The following is a 20,376-nucleotide window of genomic DNA, read 5'->3' as shown; positions in this document are numbered from 1 at the left end:
GTTAGCAGCTTTCAAATTCCTAAGCTACTTAAAGCCATCTTCCCAGACAGTGTAGCTCTATAAATAAAGAGCATTACCTGGACAACTAAGTATATATACTTAGGCCCGGCCTCCAAGAAATCTGTATGTTTAAAGTTGTGCAGGGGGAAGGGAGAATTCCACCTTGTGTTGTAAGAACACCTGCACTTGGCTGACTTTCTCTTCTCCTAAAGATACAGGATCAGTATCAGGCCCTGAACCTGGCAACCCTACTTCTGATTCTGCAAATGCAAAACTGAGGCTAAGGTGGAGGAAGCTGACTGCCAGTACCACTTTGAAGGAACTAGACGTTGCTGTCCTGGACTGTTACTATGGACTATGCTTTTTATTGAGTGCTGTGTATTATATGGGGATGCATATCTATCTTGTCTATTGCATATCTTACTTGTCTGTTTGTCAGAGGGTTAAAGGGTCAATCTGTTCAAATTACCTGCCTGGACATTCAAATCAGGAAGAAGTCAAACTCCATCCCATGTCTGTAGGTGGGAAAATTAAAGCACTATTACTTCCTGCTGCCCGTAACTGGGACACCAATGTTTCCTGCTGGCTGTATCATGCTAGGCATAGCCTGTGATTGGCAGGGGACAGATAGAGACAATATCTGTGGGTGGACAGCCTGGAGATGGGTTAGTTCAAAGGTGGAACTCAGCACAGTATGAACAAAGAAGTCAAGGCTGCAACTTTTAGGAGGACTCTACTGCAGGGTACATAACTGGCCCAGGGACAGAGGATTGCCTTTAACACTCTGTTTTGTTCGTCTTTTTTTTTTGCTCCGAAGGGAATATACTGGTTTTCTGTAATTTTGCGTTGCATATCTTTCTCTTAAACTCTATAATGTTCTGCTCTAGTAAACATTAGATCATGTTTCATAAACCTGGTGTAGTCTCACTTAATTTTAATACCCCCACATCCAGAAGCCACAAAACTGTGCTACCTTTAGAGGCTTCAAGAAGACCCAAGGAAGGGCTTTTTTTTCTTTATTAGGCTGATTTAAAAGGGGCAGCCTTATAGACAAATTCCCCCCTTATTTGGTGGTAGAAAGCTCTTTAAAGGGGAAGGGAAAGGGGGGGCTGGGCAGAGAAGTACACTTTGAGTTAGCTGGGAATTCCATTCCCTTAGACGGCACAGGCACAGGGTGTCTGGCTAGTGGCTTGTCACAGCCACCCCCCTAGACTAGTTGTAAGTAAGAAAGTAGAAGATGGACGCCCTAATGGACCACTGTCCACTGGAATAGATACAATGAAATTAATGGACCTCAGTTAGTCGTGCTCATTAATTTCAGTGGTTCTATTCTGAGTAGGACTAGCATGGGATACAACCCTTTAGTTCTCTAAAGTATAAATACTGGTTGTGTCCCACTTAGTACTGCAGCGATGCCTGTGAGGAGTCTTGCAATGACCTGCTGGTTTCCCTGCTCCTCCTCACTGCTGTTCTTTCCCTTGCAGCTCAGGTTTCCTTTAAGCCCACCCCATCATAATACCCTGGAAAACAAGGAAGCTCAGGCCATCACTTGCCTTTGTTCCTCATTCAGCTGCATCACTCAAGTCCCGTTCAGGAATTATGGCTGAAGAGGAAATATCAATCTTTCACTGAGAGCACAGGGCTGCTGGCCTCACTCTCAACATCCCCACCACTGCCTGCCCAGTCCCTGACCTTCCCATGTTGAGCAGGAGACTTCTACCTGTGTTCACTTCAACAGGAGTAGAAGCCTCTAGACATGATCGGGAGACTTCTGCTCATGTTCAAATGAGCGTGGGTAGATGCCTCCTCTAATCTTCCTTGCTCAACATGGGAAGGTCTGGAAGAGAAAAGATAAGGCCAGCACACACAGAACATTGGGGGTGGTACATGTGGCCTCATGACTCCTATACAGCCACTCCAGCTCCTATCAGCCTCCCTGGAAATGGCTCCCCCCTCAACAAATCCACTGGATCCCAGAACCATTCCCTTTCCCTGTCCTTTCCCAGATTCACACCTCTCTCCTCCTCCTCCTCCAGTTAACCTGCCACCCTCCTTTCTCCCAACATTCCAGTCTCCCTGGCAACTGTTGCTTGGAGCTATGCACTCTTCTGAACCCTCTTTTCCTTCATCCCATCCAGGTGAAACTTCTTGCATCTGCCACAGAAGTATTAGAGAAAGCTCACATTACTGGGTGACTGAGCAACAAGACAGAGCACCTTAAAAACTAGCCGGTTGGTTGTACCATGGGTTTCCAAGGATTAGAGCCCACTTCATCAGAAAATGAAAATAATAATAAATAATAATAATTTAATTTATGTGTCGCCTATCTGGCCGGTGGCCACTCTAGATGACGTACAACTCAGTTACAATAAAATGCATCATAATAATACAATACAAACAATAAAATTATAAAACAATGACAGTTCAGAGTAATAGGCAATTAGTCATAAGGATTAACCCTCCCCGGAAGTCCCGAAGGCCTGTCTGAAAAGCCAGGTCTTCAAGGCCTGGCGGAATACATTCAGGGAAGGGGCATGCCGGAGAAAATGAAGCCTTGTAATTGGTGGTAGACTCATCTGGTGAAGTGAGCTGTAGTCCATAAAAGCTTATACCACAACAAATCTGCTCGTCTTTAAGGTGCAACAACATGTCTCTTTTTTGTGTTTGTTGCAACAGAGTCAAACCACCCTGGGCTGCTTTTGGGACAAAGGGTGGGACAGAAGTTGTATTATTATTATTGCTGTTTTGTTGTTGTTGTCGTTATTGTTATTAATTTAGAGATTTAATAGAAAATGCAAGGATGTTAACATAGAATGCGATACCTTAAAAAAGCAGATGGAAGAGAACCACTATGGCTCCAATTTTCAGTTAAGGAATCTTTTGCTGGCCATTCTGGGGCCTATGTATATGGTAAGGAACATAACCCATGGAAAATTGTAACAGATAAAACCTATTGGCAAAAAATGACAAAGTATTGATGAATCCAAGTAAAAGGGAGATGTCAAATCAAATCAAGATGGAAAACGGAAATGGGATTTACTAACCCAGAGTTGAGATGGCTTAAGATTTGCAATTCTCTCACTTAGTTTATCAGTAAGGGAAACTCAGTACAAACTTTTATTGCACTGGTATTTAACTCCTGCCAGGTTGAATAGAATGTATATGGAGACCCATTTTAAATGTTGGTAGTGTTTTGCCGTAAATGCACATTCATCATGTATGTGGTGGGAATGCCAGCACAATTATGAATTTTGGAAGCAAATTGTACATTAAATAATGTTAATGTAGGGTTAACCTTTGAGCCTTTCTCCAATGTTGAGTTTAACTGTATTAAGGATATTCCTGGGGAACAAAAATCCTTAGTTAATATCTTATTGATAGCAACTAGAATAGTTTGTGCTCATAAATGGAAAAAGCCCACACATTCCATCCATATAGGAATGGTTACTGAAGTGCTTGGAGTTGGCAGAAATGGACAATGGTGGATTTGGTACATTACATTATGGATACATCCATTTCCGTTAGGTTTGCTGAAACGTGGTTTTGTAAACTATTGGAATATGAACTAGGGAAACAATAGGCTTGAAATAAGTTCAGTAAATCATGAAGAATAAAAAATATATTTTTTTAAAAACCATCTACTCCAGCGTCCTATTCTCACAGTGACCAACCAGATGCCTATAAGCAGCTCACTTGTGCTTCCCAGCAGCTGGTACTCAGGAGACATACTGCCTCATAAGAACAAAAGAAGAGCCTGCTGGATCAGGCCAGTGGCCCATCTAGTCCAGCATCCTGTTCTCACAGTGGCCAACCAGGTGCCTGGGGGAAGCCTGCAAGCAGGACCCAAGTGCAAGAACACTCTCCCCTCCTGAGGCTTCCAGCAACTGGTTTTCAGAAACATACTGCCTCTGACTAGGGTGGCAGAGCACAGCCATCATGGCCAGTAGCCACTGACAGCCCTGTCCTCCATGAATTTGTCCAGTCCTCTTTTAATGCCATCCAAGCTGGTGGCCATCACTGCGTCTTGTGGGAGCAAATTCCATAGTTAACTATGCGCTGAGTAAAGGAGTACTTCCTTTTGTCTGTCCTGAATCTTCCAACATTCAGCTTCTTTGAATGTCCACGAGTTCTAGTATTATGAGAGGGAGAAAAACGTTTCTCTATCCACTTTCTCAATGCCATGCATAATTTTATACACTTCTATCATGTCTCTTCTGACCTGCCTTTTCTCTAAACTAAAAAGCCCCAAATGCTGCAACCTTTCCTCATAAGGGAGTCGCTCCATCCCCTTGGTCATTCTGGTTTCCCTCTTCTGAATCTACCTCAGATATTGGAGGTAGTACACAGCCATTATGGCTAGTAGCCATTGATAGGCTTATCAGCCATGAATTTGTCTAAACTCCTTTTTAAAGCCATCCAAGTTGGTAGTCCAATACCACATCTTATGGTAGCAGAGTTCATAGTTTAAGCATGTACTGTATGAAAAAGCACTTCCTTTTGTCTTTCCTGAATCTTCCAACATTCAACTTCATTGGATAACCCTAGGTTCTAATATGAAAAAAGTATCATCAAGCTGTAGATGAGGTGTGGAGAACCTTCAGCCCTACTACAACTCACATCAGCCCTAGTAAGCATGGCCCATGACCAGGAACGATGGGAGTTGTAGTTCAGCAACATTTGGAGAGTCAAAGATTCCCCACACCTGATGGAAATGCCTGTTAATAACCACAAGATGATTTAGCTCCAAGATGTACCCTAGTAAAACGTAGCAGCTTAACCTTACACAGGTATCTGTTAATGGCATTGCTACTTTTTATCATCTCGGGAGACTGAAAAGTTTTTGTCTGCCTGTCTCTCATCATTTGCAGATATGTACATAGGTTGTGTAGGTCACTCAGTTGTGGTTTGAATATTTAGCTAACCTTCTTGAAGCTAGTCAGATCACTTAGTTTCAAAGTTCTCAGTTCATAAAGAGGCTACTTTAGTTGCAAAACTTGAACTGTGTATTTCATTCCTGCAATGCCTCCAAATTGAATATTCTAACCTACACAACAAAACACAACAATGGGAGAGTTGGGGAATCTTAAGTCTGTGATGCTCAACTTTTATTTCAATTTTATCTCACCCTTCCTCAAGATAGAAAATATTGTTTCCCACCACATCTTATCCTTACAACAACCCTGTAAGGTAGGTGAAGGCCCAAGTGCAACATGAACAATTCCACCAGCACTGGCATAATGCATTCCCCAAATTAGATGAATTTGCAACTAAGGTAGAAAAAAGTGTGAGGTACTAACAACCAAGGAAGTGATTAAAATCTAATCACTAGGATGGGCATGTACAGAAGCATTGTTGAACTAAACCACTAGGCAGTATAAGGGGCAATACATTTTTATAGGCAGGTAATGTTAAGGAGGATCTGGTTATATTGGTGGCCTTCACATTTTGCTTCTTGGAAGCAGGAATTGGAGTCATATGAAATTCCTGGAGGATAAGAGTGCTACCTTCCCTCCAGAGCTGCACTTTTTGTGTCCATAGTTTTCTGCTATTCGTACTCAGAAGAATAGCACCTAGCACAGGCCCCTTGATTTCTGGCTGTTTGAGGCCTTGAACTTCCCACCCTCTTCCTGTTTGCATTATGCCTATTACAACCCTAACCATCTGCAGCACTGCACATACCATTCAAGAGGGTATGTTGTCAACTCCATTTCCTTCATAATAAAACAAATTCAAGCTTCTTTGTGAAACAAAATCCAGGTTGCATAAAATCTGGCAGCTACTCCAGAGAGATAAATAAGGACCTTTAATGCTCTCAGCCAAACTTAAGTGTTACAAATATGGTGAAGTAAAGATGCAAGGGAAGGGAGGTGCAGTGGAGGTGAAGCTATGACGGGGAAGGAGGATGAGCATATTTTTAAGCTGGGTGCTTGCGGGGTGCAGAGAGCCAAAACAAATCTCTAATCGACTTAATTTCTGCAGGCTCGGTTCTGCATTCATGTATTTAGGTCAAAACAAATAAGTACATTTATAAATAAGTACATTTAATGGAAAAGCATGGTCGGATGACTGGATCAGTAGGAGTATTTAAATTTGCTCAATTTTGCACTTGCAAAAGAGATTTTAATTTAGGCAAAGGTAATCATTATCGATCCATCTAAAAGACTGAATGTAACACATTGCCAATTCATACTTAGATGTGTAAAGTCCATTCAAAGAAACTAAGGCTGCAAACCAATACACACTTACCTGCGAGTAAGTCCCACTGAACCCAATGGAGTTTACTTCTGAATAGACATGTACTGGATTGTAGCCTAAGTGTTGGAAATATTTCAACTGTGCAAGTGTTAATATGTATAGGGGGTAATAGATATGCTCTGCAGACCTGTTACATTTGGGTAGATTCTACATGTGCAAATTACACTGTCAGATTGTCTACATTCCACTCTTACATTAATATGTGAATTATACACAAGATCCAATTGTAAAGGACTCAAAACGGTTAGTCATTGAAACTGAGCAGTCCTGTAGCCAGGAGAACTCTAGGGAACGTGAGGTAAAATCTGTAGGTACTCTACAGAGAAATGAAAGGGTGCTGGTATAGTTTTTATGAACTCTACCTCCCCCTTTTGAGTGTTTATGTGGGGACACTGTATTGTATTAAGAAAAATAATTACAGCCTAACACCTATATGGCATTAAAGATTGTAAGAGGAAGGAGGAAAAACATGTACTTTCCATTTACTTTGTGTCCATAATTCCAATTGTGTGGTGTAAAACAGAAATCAGACCACCTCAGTTGTCCTGTTACTTGTCCACTCTCCTCTGAAACATCAAATATTGCGCTAGCAGCTTTGTTGTGGCATGGCTGTTCTGTTCCTCAAAGTTGACACCTATGTGGTCAACACACTGTAGAGATGACCACAGATTCATTTCTTTCTGTACCAATACATAGCTTGATCCTCTTGCCGCAAGGAATACTAAGTAGTTTTTCAAGCACTTCAGAGCCACTTTACAATAATATAATTCTACTATTAATAATTATCTTTTAAATATTGTGAAATTACAGAAAATCAAGGTTTACACATCCAATGAAAAGTCTTCAAATGATGCTGCATCTTGCTTGTCCTTAAGGGTGACAACTTGTTGTATAACACAAGACAGAAGAACACAAGAAATCATTGATACTGTCTATAGTCCCCAAATGGTGAGGGTTGCAACTGAGATGGGTCATCTGAAAACTGAGGGCCTGTATTTAAAAAAAAAAGGAACAAGTATTCAGTGTTCTGCAGCATGTCACAATGGATATGTTTTCATACCAAGCATTTAAACCTTATTTTATGCCAATGTTTGAGTACCTATTAGTAGATCAAGCATAAGCTACATAGACCAAGGTCAATTTTGTTCCACTGCCGTTAGTTTCAGGTATGTAAAAGTACATGGATTAGCTTCTTAGTACTGTAAAATTAAAATAATGCTGGTAGTTGAGTGAAAGGAGACAAGCCAGAGCAGCAAGTCATGGAACATAGCTAGTGTGCTTCCAACAACCTTTAACTGTTTTCCACAACTAAGAGTTCTATTTCAGTACACTATTGTGCCCCAACCCACAGTTTGAGAATTACTGCCATCTAATGCAACCGAAGCTCTGCTCATGGCCGGAGTTCGATTCCAACGAAAGGAGGAAGTTGAATCTCCAGTAAAAGGGGTCGAGGTCCACTCAGCCTTCCTTCCATCCGTGGTCGGTAAAATGAGTACCCGGCATATGCTGGGGGGTAAAGAATGGCTGGGGACGGAATTGGCAATCCCACCCCATATATATGGTCTGCCTAGTAAACGTCGCAAGACGTCACCCTAAGAGTCGGAAACAACTCGCACTACAAGTGCGGGGACACCTTTACCTTTAAGTTTAAAACTAGGGTTGATAGCATTATGGAAGCATCACTACATGACTTACTTGATGTTTGCTGTGTTTTAAATGAGAATATTAAACATTTCCAGACAGGTTAACTATTCCAGTTGGTTTACTATGTCTTTAAATAAGAATGCTTGCCATCCAATTCTATGCAAGTTAACTCCCACAGAATTCAGTGATTACTCCTAATCATGCATAGGCCTGAAACCTTAGGTGTGATAAGGAGTCCATTAAATTTTAAGGAACAATGAAATAGGGCTACAGAGAACCTGAATAAACTTACAAAGAATTGTTAAACAAAAAACCCCTCGAACTTGTAGGGTTCTCTGGCAAGAGACTGAGAATGCAATTTGGCATAGAAATGTCAGCCTTTTTTATCGGGGGAGGAGGAAAACAGCAACAATGGTATACAACATCATTCCCTTTACTACACAACTTAAGATAATTCTGTGCCTAACAGCCTGGAAGTGGAACAGGACCACCAAAAAATAAGCAGGTGGTTTCTACATGCTCAAGGACTTACCTAGGTATGCAGAGGGATGTTAGTTTATAAATTAAAAGACAACAAACAAAAGAACCCAGTCTGATAAAGACCTGAGAGTCTCCAGGACCTACGGAATGTCGAAGACAGTTAAGTAACAGAGTGTTGGTGTCAGTTGAAAGGGAAACAGAGGAAAACAAAACATGGACTTGCTTTTAATTTCATCTGTGGAGCTATCAACAGGAACAGAACCCATCTAAAAGCACAGCTTCTCACATTCCTGTACTCCCAGATTCCTCAACATATTTGGGACAGCTACTCCTTATTAGACCATCTTAGTTTCCCTAACAAACCCTTTGCTTTAAACTTTATATTTTAGAATGCTTTTCCCTCGCATAAACAGAACTCAGGTGGCTAATCGGCAACAGAGTAAACCCTCAAAGAATCATTATCAACATCTTGTATTGTACCCTGAATTATAATAGACATCTTACCATTTGGAAATTGTGCAGACGCAAACCTTGTTAACAGGATACCTGCTCCTTCAATTAAAGCCAGAAGAATTCCTCCCATAGCTGCTGATCCAACCATGGCAATTGGCCCATCTGAAAGAGGTAGAGTTTAAGAAAAAGGTTGCTTTTCAGGGGAACATTTTTTTTTATAATGGTGTGCCAGTTTATTTATTATTTTACAAATGATAAGTATTCAAAATATCGACCAGGTGCCAGTTTTATGCAACTCTGGTGAGAGAATGTTTGAACTAATACTGTGCAGATTGTATACAGAATAAAAGGCATTAAATTATTCTATTCCTGAGTGAATTTACAACTCATAACATTTTCTCTCCATGCTAAGGTAATATTGCTAGATTTCTTAACAATATTGTTCCTAACAAAGATGCAATCATGAGTTCATTATGTGTTCTCATTTTAAATATTTGAAGGTATAAAATTCTTACTGTGGGAAGAATAGTCAGACATATATGCTAACATGGATTAAGGACACAGGATTGTCCTACATTTTAAAAATTTGACAGACATGAAAGTGTTTTTCATTTTTAATGAAATGTTCTGAAAAAGCATTCACTCTAAACCTGAAGTCCTTACTTCTTGCAGCTAAAATGGCTCCAGTTAAAGCGCCACTGGTGATGGAGTTCCAAGGATCTTCTTTTCCTCTTGCTTTCACCATACTACAGTCAATCATGGAGAAGAGACCACCCCAGACAGCAAAGCTACCTATTTGAAGGGGAAAATATTTTAGAATTAAAAAGCTTTCCTTATTTGGGTTTTCTGATGTTAGTATCATGGTTCCAGCACAGACAGCAGTTATGGTAGAAATTCCACTTCAAACTCCCAAAAGAAGTAGAAATTGATGAAACTTGCCAATAACAATTCAAGACTTTAACAATAAACAGAAGTCTTCATAAGCATAATTCCCATCACATATTAATAAATCCTCAAATAACAAACCACTAAATCTCCCACTCACTACATTCTCTTTTCCTAACACTCTGTTCACTGCTCTCTCTAACTGAATCTAACTGCCTAGCAATACTACTGTCACTCACCAGCAGATTTTCATCAACGTTCTGAACAGCCAGGGCATTACATTAGAATGCATTTAATTTTCTTATTTTGTATCCTGCTTAAATCCTTAAAGCAGCCCAAAACATTAATAAAATGCAATATATTAAAAGCCATGCACTTCAAAACAAAATCAGCTGAGCAAGAACAGACACCTGTTTTTCTTGCCTGCCTCTTTCCTCTGTTCATTTGCAAAGGGCAGTTCATACTAGATAGCCCTGTCGTAGGGGAAATGACTATCCAGCAGAAGCTGAAGCCCGATGTTGGATGTGTTTGCACAGCATACTAAACCATTATTTAGCATGACATGCATGAATCACACTGACCCTTGAGCTCACACTCTCTCCCTTCCTGTGTGGCTGACAGGATGACTTTGGAAGTGTTTAACTAAAACCAAAAACAATCACGGTTTCTCTTTTCATCTGAACAAGGGATTGTGGTTCAACAATCGTCAGTTTTAAAACAAACCAACTTCAAATCATGGGTTATGGTGTGGCCCCCTGATTAGCCAAGCCAAGCAGCTGTGAGTCTGCCTTTTAGAACACTGACAGTTGGTTCTTACTGAGCATGCCCGACATTATCATTGAGTTCAATGAAAAATGTCTTAAATTAATTAAAAATCACCCAGGCATTTCTTAAACTTTTAAACTGCAGAAGATGAAGGTGTGAGTATGGGGCAAGGTCAGTAATAGGATTACAGGTACTCTGTGAACATGGCCGATTTTTAATTAATTTCAACAAATTATGGGAACTCTAACAGAAAAAAGGTCAAAAGGGCTCTGTTTTTTCTCTCTCTCCTTTTACACTTTGAACTCTCAATTCTCTATGTTTTGTGTATCGCCATGAAAATTTAGAGGTTTGGTAAGCAAGCGTTTCTGAGCTCAGGACTATAGGTTTTGTAAGGTTTTGTTTTGAAATGAGCTTATGGGAAGCATCAGAATGGCATGGGGGTATTTTCAATTTAACATTGCAGAATGTGAAAAAACCATGCTGACTACATTATACAGCCACTCTCGTGGCTATATAATTACGTTTATGTACTGAAGGTAAACTAAGGGATAAGAAGTGCTATGAGAACTGCGATCAATTTTCCTTTTTAAAACAGAAAAGGAAAAGATATTGTACAAAAAATGCAATTACCTCCCAACGGTGGTGCTCTGGTTTTAATAGCTGTCAAACTACCCCGCAAACGATAATTAACACCCTGCAACAGATAAAAGTACAAAACTGGAGCAATGTCAATAGTTTAATCTATTCACATATTATATACAGGATACATTTAGCCTATTCTACAATCCTGAAACTGAGGCACATGGTATGAAACCCTAGCCCTCCTGAAGTCCATGGGATCAAGATGACATAAACCCAGTCCAATTCATTCACCACTTGAACAAGGGTTGGGTGACATAAAAGCTACAGGCTGAATTTGGCCTGGCATAGCCTTAACCTGTTGTGGCATTTCAACTCACCCATAAATTGCTCATTCGGGGGGGGGGGAGCCTTCAAGATCCGGTAACACCATGTGATTTTATATTGTTAACAAACTCACATATATGTATATCTCAGTGAAGTTAATAGTTGTACTAAAAGTAACTAAAATAGGAAGGCTAAAGAATGCCAAGGCTTTTTACACATTCCACTCTTCATGTTTTGATGGCAATTTGCTTGTCTTGACAGTTTCTTGTTTATGGAAAACACGTCATAGCAAGTAGAGATTTTTTTTAAAAATAGTGTTTTTTACTTGCACATTTGTTACTTATATTTTCTCAGCTACAGTTAAGAGGTTCTTAGCATTTCATTTATTCCATTATTCATTTATTTTATTCATTTATAGAAGGCCCTTCCATATATCTAATTCCGGTACAACCTGAAGCAGAAGACCTTGAAAGAGGTGCCTCCATTAAAAAGATTCTAGGTAGTTTTTTTATTTATTTATTTTTATTTATTTAATTACATTTCTAGACCGCCCCATAGCAGAAAGCTCTCAGGGTGGTGTACAACAAACAAAATCACAATTAAAATATGAGCAAGTGTGGAAATATATATATATATATATAGTACAATTATAAAACATTAATAAAATTGCCATTGAGATTTAAATTAAGATCATATTAAGTTTAGAATGTTAAATTAAAATATTTAAAAATTTACAAAATTTAAAAAGCCTGGGCGAAAAGGTAAGTTTTTACCTGGCGCCGAAAAGATAACAGAGAAGGCGCCAGGCGTATCTCGTCTGGGAGGGCATTCCATAGTTCGGGGGCCACCACCGAGAAGGCCCTAGATCTAGTTGTTGATCTCCGGGCCTCTTTATGGGTTGGGACCCGGAGAAGGGCCTTCGACGTCGAGCGTAGTGAACGGGTGTCTATAACCACTGAAAGTTTATAATCATAAAATAACTTCTCATGGATAAGGTTTAACTCACCACTGGGGAATTTCTGAATCCTTTGATAGCTTGAAAAATGCCACCACCTATGGCTCCCATTGTGAAGGCACCACCACAATCATCCACTATTCTCCAGGGGCTAAATGAAACAACACATGCATTAACGGGTTCTGTCTTATAAACATTACATCATAGTAAGGTAAAGAAAGAGTTCAGTTTATATTTCATAACATGATTCACTAAACTTAAAAGATCATCTGCCTAAAAGATTCACCTCCATATATATGCAACCTACCACTGCACCCTGCAGAAGAGGGCCTACTGCAGACTTCACTCATCAGGAGGTCTGCTCTGTACAATGTCAGAATCAGGCATTTAGTGGGGTGGCACCTGTCCTTTGGAAGTCCTTCCCACTACATATCAGACAGGTGCTGTCTCTATTGTTTTGAAGACCTTCTTTTTCAACAAGCCCTTTAAGTGGAGGTTTCCTTTAATTGCAGTCTGTATCGGCACTGGATTTGAATTGTTTTTATATATGAAACATCTACATGTTTTATGGGAAACAACTGAATGTAAAGAAATACAAATATAAATGAAGGACACTGGTCACTTCAGCAGTATAACAACCCTGTTACCCATTACCTATGTACTCAAAATCTCTCCTCTCCCAATTCCCCTTGGGAGAATTTATTGGAACTGGAACACTAAGCTTGTAACTACAGTTCAGCCAAACTATTTGGGCCCATGGGCACAACTGCAAACCGGAGAAGCTATTGTGGGCAGCACACACACCCAAGCATGAACTTATTCTATTGGCTATAACAGAATGCTTCTTTCAAGCTTAATTTCAGTAGAGAGGGGGCAGAGGGAAGGGACCCTGTGGGTGCCAGGGCAAGTGGCTGCAGGCGTGTGTATGCACCTGCAGGTAACTCCTGCTGCAGTTCACGTACAGTACTTGCTGCTCCTTATATCCATACTTTCCATTTTTGAAACTAGAAGCTTGAATGTACCCAAAATCCATTAAAATTATTTCTGTGCAAAGTAGAAGCTCTTCCTAAGACACTACTTATATTTTTCCACCATGCTTGCCGTTTTGGAAATCTTTCTGAGCAGCCTCATGAAAAACTGAATACTCTTCGTTCCTTTGGATCCAAATAGCTACTTTAAGTACGCCCCAGAACATGTTTTGTGGCTAATAGTGATTTTTATTTAAACAGCATCCAATCAACCTGCTTGCAACACTTAATTAACAGTATAGTCCTATGCATTGGGGTGAGGAAAATCTGAAAGGCAGGCAGGGGCACCCACCTATTAAATAACCTGACATCACAGTGATGTGAGCTGACTCTCTTTGGCCCACATGCAGACATACAGCATGCAAAGTGCCTTTCAAAGCGTTACGCAAGACCTGACAATCGGCTGATTACCAGGTCTTCTGGACAGTCTCGTGTTGGCCGTTCCAAAGCCCTCCGCAAGATCCCATTGTGAACTGCAAGGGGCTTCTCAAGACCACACAATAAACTGATTGCTATGTCTTGCAAAGCCCTTGCTTTTCAAGGTGTGGGCTATCAGTTTATAGGTAGTGCCTGCAAACCCCCTTTGGCTGAGCCAGATCTTTACTTGCCCGTACCTGATGTCTTATATGATGTCAGGTGTAGGGCAGGTGAGCGTGACTTGACCAAAAAGGCCTGGGCCTTAAAGTTCCCCACCCCTCTATACATGTCTATTGAGAAATAAGTCCCACGGGGTTCAATTTGGCTTACTCCCAGATATCCAACATTAAAGTTAGTTCCATACCTCCCTTTCGTTCAAAGACTTTCCAGCTACCAGAAAAACTGTGAGTCCCAATCCAAACTTAAGACAATAGATTTGTATACTGTGTTACAGCAGGATCATAATGACACACTTAGTTAAATGGCCACTGATTTGAACCACGCCAACAAAGATGGGGTGGAATGACAGGTAAATGACAGTTGCATATTTAAATCTCTCCTTATGACAGCAGACTGGCATATCCTCAGACATTCAGATTCCATATACAGACCAGTCTGCATGAAGGATTGCTAGGAGATCCAACCTGTTACCGCACTCTTACAGAGAGTGAGAGATTACTATGTAGATCATTCCCCCACCCTTTCCTCCCCCATATCTTCCCTGAATGTCTTAATGTCTTTAATGTTTCTTGATGCTCTGTTTCTCTTGCTCACTGGGAAAAAAAACTACAGTAGGGCCCCACTCATACGGCAGGTTACGTTCCATACCCCCACCTAAAAGCGGAACTCATTCAATAGAATGGAGCCCGACGCCCAGAAAACACCGTAAAAGTGAAACAAGCACCTTATGAGTGGGGCCTTACTCTAATTGAAAGCTGCCGTATTAGCAGAACGCCGCAAAGCAGGCCGTCAAAAAGCGGGGCCCTACTGTGTTCATGATAAAAAAAAGAAATACACACTCCTTCTGTAATATGCAGTAGAACATACCCCACATCCTAACATCATCGTCTCAGTTCCTCCCAACACACACACCCCAAGTGTTTCCCAGCACCTATAAACACACTGGAAAGGGGCTACCATTTTCAACAGCAGGCCCATGGTTCTCACGAGATCAATTTCTGTCTTCAGATCCAAAGTCTAATAAGGACAACAGCCATATAGTTCTGTTGACCCAGTTCATGCGAACTGTGAAAAAGGCAAATTCCATGCTAGGGATCATTGGGACAGGTACTGAAAATAAAACTGCCAATATCATAATGCGGTCATACAAATCTATGGTGCAGCAGCATTTGGATTACTGTTAACAGTTCTGGTTGCCTCATTTCAAAAAGGATATTGTAGAATAGGAAAAGATCCAGAAAAAGGCAACCAGAATGATCAAGGGGATGGATTACTCCTCTGTGAAGAAAGTTTGCAGCATTTGGGGCTTTTTAGTTTAGAGAAAAGATAAGTAAAAGGTGACATGATAGAAGTGTACAAAATTATGCACTCCATGGAGAAAGTGGATACAGAAAGATTTTTCTTCCTCTCTCTTAACGCTAGAATTTGCAGACAACTAACGAATTTGAATGTTGGAAGATTCAGGACAGACAAAAGAAAGTACTGCTTCATGCAGTTCATAGTTAATCTGTGGAATTTGCTCCTATACAAGGCAGTGATGGCTACCAACTTGGATGGCTTAAAAGAGGAGCAGACAAATTCATGGAGGATAAGGATATCAATGGCTACTAGCCATGATGGCAATGTTCTGCCTCCAGTATGCTTCTGAATACCAGTTGCTGGAAACCCCAGGAGATGAGAGTGCTCTTACACTCAGGTCCCGCTTGCAGGTTTCCCATGGGCATCTGGTTGGCCACTGTGAGAACAGGATGCTGGATTAGATAGGCCACTGGCCTGATCCATCAGGCTCATCTTATGCCTTGTTTTCCAGCAAACTCCTAGTCTGCGTTGTTCTCATATCCACACTGATAAATCCAAAAGGCTTCCAATAATAGGATGTGATGAAAAGTGGCCCCCAGAAGTATCATGACGGTATTGTACAAAGAACCTTGCATGTCTCTTATATACCATGACAGGCAGCACAACCCAACACAACAGCCCTAGGGCTGGGGACTAGGCTTGAGCACTTGTGCAAAGCCAGCAAAATTGCACCAACTCCTTCTGCCAATCCCATGCCAATGTACAATTCTTAGACTCTGAGCCCTCTGGGAAAAGAATGATTAGCAATTAGTAGCACTGCTCTAAGCTGCTCTGAATGTACAGGACAGAGCAAAATGCAAGTAAAAAAAGATTGAAATACTGCATCATGAATCAAGCAAGTTTCAAGAGACTGTGGTCCAAGAGAAGAACAAGCAAAATACTTTTTATTGGATTTGGCCTACCTCTTCTCAAGCATAACAGTACATACAGACACATATATAAATCTGCTACATAAATGCTCTGAGAGTTTGAGAAAGGACTAACTACAAATTTTTAATCAACCTTGGCCCAATGCATAGCTGGAAAATTCCTAGGCACTTGATTGCTTTAAAAAACTGCTGCAGATAGTTGGGGATCTGAAATATTTCTGCTGCCCTGACCCAATGCTATGGGCCCCACAGTAACAAAAGCTGAGGGCAGAGCCCTAAACAATTAAAACATTTCTCAGTAATTTCCTTAATGGGGTAGAACAATTCAACACATCTGGGCTTTTCTAGACAAATTATTCCAGAAAGGGGGAAAGGGGCAACAAAGCAAGAAGCTCACCTGTCATAGTTTCAGATGAGTCAATCCACTGTAACTCTTACCTCATCCCTGCTAAGTTTATATTGTAAGCGCCTTGGAAGCAGGGACCATATCTACAAACAATTTATAAATACTGCTTATGGGAATGGAGTGTTTTAAACTGCTTGAAGTTTGGAAGGACTGAGCATTTAAATCAAGGAAGGAAGACCTTTTTTCCTAAAGGGGGCTGCATGCTGGTGGTGGGCAGAGCCAGAGTAAAAAATGAGTGGTGCTCACAACATTCTGTACCATCTGATTCCTGTGTGCCACGCTCTCTCTTCTCTGCCTGTGCTCTCCCTCCTCTCTCCAATTCTGTCCCCTCTACCCCATTTCCCATCAATTCCAATTATTAACACAAGTAAAATATGATGACTTGTACAGTGCTCCCTCCTAACATTGGTCCACCAATTTCCATATGTCCCCTTCCTTTCCTTCACTCCCTCTGAAATGAGGCCACAGAGGCTGCATGTTTTCCACCAATTATTTACAAATTCAAGCCACCTCCACCCAATCCCAATCTAAGTATGTGGACCTAGCAACCCTATCCATATGGTATTGGCGAGGTGAGTGGTGATCCCACTCTTGTGCAGTATTATACTTTTTGTCTGCATAATCCACCAACGTGTTTATAAAGCAGAAGTGCATACTCAGTATCTTTTCTGGTTAAAACCAATCCTTTTTAAAGCGAAACCTGAATATGCACACTTGCTTAAGAATATTAGGTATGCCTTGATGGATTAGTCCAACTTTTAAAAAATAAGAATCTCAGCAAGTAGGAGGTATTACAGGTGGCCGACGCACCAGAAATGGTCCTCTGGTGGACCAGTACGTTACCTTCTGTTCATCCCCGCTACAGCCATGTCAATAAGGTTGCCACATCAACATTAAAGGATACTTCGGGGAACTTCCCAGTTTAACAGAAAGACACCCTCCCGCCCTCATTGTTCCACATGACCGATACTCTGGCAAACAGTAGACTGCCACTGTGACCTGCCCATTTTGGTCAGCGACGGTGAGCTTAAGCCCATTCTGCCTGTCTCGGATCCCTTGGGATCGGATCTTTCACCCACACCCTTCCAGGCTGGCCGAGGCAGAAGCAAGGTGCTCCCCGCCGTCTCGGGCAAGAGAGAAGCCCCCCGAGGTCACGAGACTGAAGAAGGGGAGACAGCCACGTGGATCTGCTAACTACGACGGCTAAGGACTGAACCTGCCACCTCTCCGCTCCGTTCTCTACTCTCCATCCTTCTTGGGAGAGGCAGGAGACACAAGAGCGGCTCCTCACCAAGGCTCACGCGCGTACTCCTCCATCTTGGTTCCCGGCTTCCGTACCGGCGTGCGACTCGCTCACCAAGCCGGCTAGTTGCATGAGAGTCACGTGGCCCTTACCACCACCCACTCACGTTAAGACTCTGAGCACGGCCATTGGTTGCGGAGAGTCAAGGGGCTGAGCCAATAAGGATTCGAATAACAGAGATAGAAAAAGTGTAGAGTGACACATAAGTTTGGATTATAAAAGGAAAGCCGCCTTTGGAAGGGAGGCCTCGCCCTCTTATGGTGCATGTAAGGTGAAACTGTCTATATTTGCAGAGTGCAGGGGAAGTTCGAGTGGAAAATTAGTCCAATTTAGAGTAAGAGTGCCAATTGTGACTTTACTTTTATATTTCTAATTTTCAACACGCAGCTGCTCCTAAAGAGTGGGAAACTGGAGCGAGAGACTCATACTAAGCATATTTGAATATTCCACCATAGAACTAGCAAAAATTTAGAATCACACATCTCAGTCATTATTGGTTCTTCTGTTGCAACATTGATTTTCAACTTAGTCTTCCAAAGGAAAGTATAAAGAAGGTGTTGATAATGGAGATCCTAAACAGCTCCACTGTGAGTCAGTGTTGGCTATTTTTATCGGAAGTTCAGATCATGTACCACTCTAATTTTTTTAGAGTCTTACAGCACCTTAAAGACTAACAAAAATTTTATGGCATCAGCTTCTGCGGACTACAGTTTACTTCATCAGATGTATGAAGTGTTATCCCGAGTTGCAGCCACATATATATACGGGGAAAGCTTGTAAAAAGTTGTAAAAAGCTAATTCCCTCTGCCAAAGGGTTGGAGCAAGTCCTCTAAAAGAACAGGGGAGTTGTCTAGATGTTTTTAGTGTAGAAAAAAGGCGAGTAAGAGGAGACATGGAAGAGGTTATGCGTGGTGTGGAGAAAGTGGATAGAGAGACGTTTTTCTCTTTGACTCATCATACTAGTACCTGGGGGCAATAAAGCTGAATGTTGAAAGATTCCTCACAGACAAAATAAAGTACTTCTTCACACAGTGCATCATTAAACTATGGAATTTGCTCCCACAATATGTAGTGCTGGCCACCAACTTGGATGGCTTTAGAAGAGGAGCAGACAAATTCACAGAGAATAAGGCTATCAGTGGCTACTAGCCACAATGGCTATATTCCACATCCACTGTTGGAGGCAATATGCCTCTGCATTACTAGTTGCTGGGAATTACAAGTGGCAGAGTGCTTTTGCAGTCAGGAACTGCTTGTGGGCTTCCCATAGACATCTGGTTGGTCACTGTGAGAAGAGGATGTTGAATTAGATGGACCTTTGGTCTTATTCAGCAGGGCTCTTATTAATGCCCTTGAATGGGAGAGAGCTTCAATGTTAACAGCTGTGTAACAGGAAATTTAAAAATGAATATTTTGCCTTCATCTCACTACTAGGCAATTGTTTTTGTTTTACATCATTTATAGTTTGCTTTTCCAATAAATTGTCCAGAGTAAGGAGCCCAATGAAGAATCAAAATAAATACACCAAAAAAACATGCAGTCTAAAACCAATATGAAAATAAAGCAGAAACAAGAACATGGAAATTTTGAAAAGGACTTGATGGATTAAAAAAATCTGCCAGCAAGGAAGGCAAATAAAGGTTTCACCTAGAGAATTTCTGCCTTTTTCACATGCTCTTAAAGGTTCAGCAGTCCTGCTGCCAGAAAAAGACACAAATACAATATATCATTTGTTGTTGTTATTAGTGCCAAGGCTGCCATTTATAACCCTAAACACACTTACCAGTGAGTAAGCTCCACTGAATACAGCAGGACTTACTTCTGCATAATCATGCATAGAACTGCATTCTAAACCATTATAATTATAATGATTGTTTATCACCCTTGAGCAAGTTTTCTCAGAGTGGGGAACCATAAAAACCACAATATCAAGTATAATCAGCAGTAGCAGAATACATACATAATTACAGTATAACCACATGAAAAGCCATGCTGCTGTTGCCAGAGGTCTGCCATAAAGGTTAATTTTCACTCTGACTGCTCAGTTGGTTAGTAAGTCTACCTTTAAACTTCACAGGATGAAAACCGATACAAGTGAAAACTAGTAAAAACTGGATATACACGAATTGTGAGGTTTATTTTCCAACAAAAAAAAAGTGCAAAAACCCAGACATCCCAAATGATCATAAAGAGCTGAGGATGGAGTACCAGTAGGTTTTTGTTTGCTTCTCTTTGTAAAAGACAATCCACACATGCATCCCCTCGTCTCCTAAGTTATTATCCTATGCCATGCAATAGTGGAGGCTGCCAGCAGATGGGGGTACATAGTTTGCAACGCTTATGTTTAGGAAGGGTCCACATTTCAACACCCTCACAAGACTGAAGCAATTGGCCTGCAGTTTCCAAAAAATTTTCCCGCATGGACCATTTGAAAATTGCTGAAAACCTTGGTAGATCACTTAAATATTTTT

The 20,376-nt window shown here is 41.0% G+C and overlaps 1 protein-coding gene across 2 annotated transcripts; it reads right to left on the bottom strand.

Annotated features, from left to right (window-relative positions):
* Positions 1-6,996: 6,996 nt before the first annotated feature.
* On the bottom strand, positions 6,997-18,008 carry TIMM17A (translocase of inner mitochondrial membrane 17A). 2 transcript variants are annotated; one of them, XM_061630336.1, is made up of 6 exons: positions 17,894-18,008; positions 12,395-12,494; positions 11,113-11,176; positions 9,496-9,624; positions 8,884-8,994; positions 6,997-7,245 (listed from the first exon to the last, which is right to left on the bottom strand). In XM_061630336.1, exons 1-6 carry the CDS (start codon positions 17,917-17,919, stop codon positions 7,175-7,177), a joined length of 501 nt encoding a protein of 166 aa, XP_061486320.1. In that variant the 5' UTR covers positions 17,920-18,008; the 3' UTR covers positions 6,997-7,174. The 2 variants fall into 2 exon arrangements, with proteins under 2 accessions (XP_061486320.1, XP_061486321.1); XM_061630337.1 differs by lacking the exon at positions 17,894-18,008 and adding an exon at positions 16,594-16,673.
* Between the last annotated feature and the right edge of the window lie 2,368 nt (positions 18,009-20,376).

Source organism: Rhineura floridana, chromosome 6 (genome assembly GCF_030035675.1).
Source record: "Rhineura floridana isolate rRhiFlo1 chromosome 6, rRhiFlo1.hap2, whole genome shotgun sequence".
Classification (NCBI taxonomy): Eukaryota; Metazoa; Chordata; class Lepidosauria; order Squamata; family Rhineuridae; genus Rhineura; species Rhineura floridana.
Note: the sequence above shows the minus strand (reverse complement) of the source record. Positions and strands in the feature narration are given on the sequence as shown.

Bases quoted from the DNA above. Each gene is read 5' to 3' on its own strand.
- TIMM17A (XM_061630336.1), bottom strand. From the start codon at position 17,919: ATGGAGGAGTACGCGCGTGAGCCTTG. The intron at 9,625-11,112 runs GTAATTGCATTT...CCCTTCAAATAG, and splicing joins CAGAGCACCACCGTTGGGAG to GTAGCTTTGCTGTCTGGGGT. The intron at 8,995-9,495 runs GTAAGGACTTCA...TACCTCTTTCAG, and splicing joins AGCCATTTTAGCTGCAAGAA to ATGGGCCAATTGCCATGGTT.